Consider the following 1,246-nt stretch of genomic DNA (forward strand, 5'->3'; position numbering starts at 1 on the left):
GATCATGCTGTTGCCAAACGTTTCAAAATTGAACATGTCATCGATCCCAACTTCCCTCTTAACATAGGCAAAGTTGGACATGCCAAATATGGCATAGATGAACATGACCAGGAAGAGCAGCAGACCAATGTTGAACAGAGCAGGAAGAGACATCATCAAAGCAAAAAGCAGAGTGCGGATTCCCTTGGCACCTTTAATGAGGCGCAGGATTCGACCGATTCTGGCAAGTCGGATGACTCTGAACAAAGTGGGGGACACGAAGTACTTCTCAATCATCTCAGCTAAGAACATACCTAGAGAAAAAAAAGTAAATAATTACATCAATTTTAAATTTATTCATTACCTATAGAAAGATTTATGTATTGCTATCTCCAAAACAATCAGTATAGGGAGTCTATGTTATAGTAAAACATTATAGCAGTTATTACATTTTATTGAAAGCTGTTATTAAGGTGGAAGCATCTTCCTCATGTTGAAATGCTATCTCAGAGAAGGGAAATAAGTAAAAGAAAGTCTATTGGGAAAGGGAAATTTATGTCTTAAATACATTTAATTCTTGATGGTGAGCCTATAACCACTGTCTTTTATGAAGGATAATGTTGGCCTAATTTTTGCAAATCAATGATTTTTTAACAGATCTACGCTGTATCAGCAAATCTCTCAGATATATCACTCTTTAAGAATAAAGTTTTGTCACATGCCTCATTTGCACCATGGAGAGTCATTAGCTTTTAACTGACAGAAATCTCTTTACCAAGATCTCAGCAGAAGTAAAGAAAAATCTCACCTCTTTCACATAGTTTCCAGTTTTCGTACTGAAAGCAAATCTGGGGTTAGTTTGTGTATATCACTGAATACTACTCTTTATATTTGTGCATGTTAATCTAATGTGCCAAACAGTTCCTTTGTGTCTTTTGCTATGGAAAGTGACAGTAAATCTAATGGGAAAGATAAAAATCTTATATGCAACATTTCATATATTGTATGCCATAAAGTATGAAGATATGAATCAACATGTAAGTCAACAAGGAAACAGAAAATTTCATCTCCAGTATCGTAACATTCTTGAAACAAATGCTCCCTCTATTCCTTCCACTAGTTATTTCTAGAAAGGGAATTGCTCTTACCTACTATGGAGAGAATGACGACGACAAAATCAAAAATATTCCAGCCTATAGTGAAGTAGTAATGTCGAAGTGAAATCAGTTTCAGCACAAATTCTCCAGTGAAAAGGATAATGAACACC

The 1,246-nt window shown here is 35.3% G+C and overlaps 1 protein-coding gene across 3 annotated transcripts in view; it reads right to left on the reverse strand.

Moving 5' to 3' along the window:
• Positions 1–299: 299 nt before the first annotated feature.
• Positions 300–1,246, reverse strand: part of LOC114073739 (sodium channel protein type 3 subunit alpha) — a 70,414-nt gene continuing 69,467 nt past the window's right edge. For 2 of the 3 annotated variants that reach the window (XM_027911495.1, XM_027911496.1), the window contains exon 29: positions 300–1,080. Coding sequence is in view for 1 of the 3 variants with exons in the window: in XM_027911497.1 (XP_027767298.1) it covers positions 1,096–1,246 (151 nt within the window). In the remaining 2 variants the exon portion in view is untranslated. The other variant, XM_027911497.1, reaches the window with a different exon arrangement.

Source organism: Empidonax traillii, unplaced genomic scaffold (genome assembly GCF_003031625.1).
Source record: "Empidonax traillii isolate 1590-97213 ecotype Southwest subspecies unplaced genomic scaffold, ASM303162v1 scaffold33:size3420811, whole genome shotgun sequence".
Lineage (NCBI taxonomy): Eukaryota > Metazoa > Chordata > Aves > Passeriformes > Tyrannidae > Empidonax > Empidonax traillii.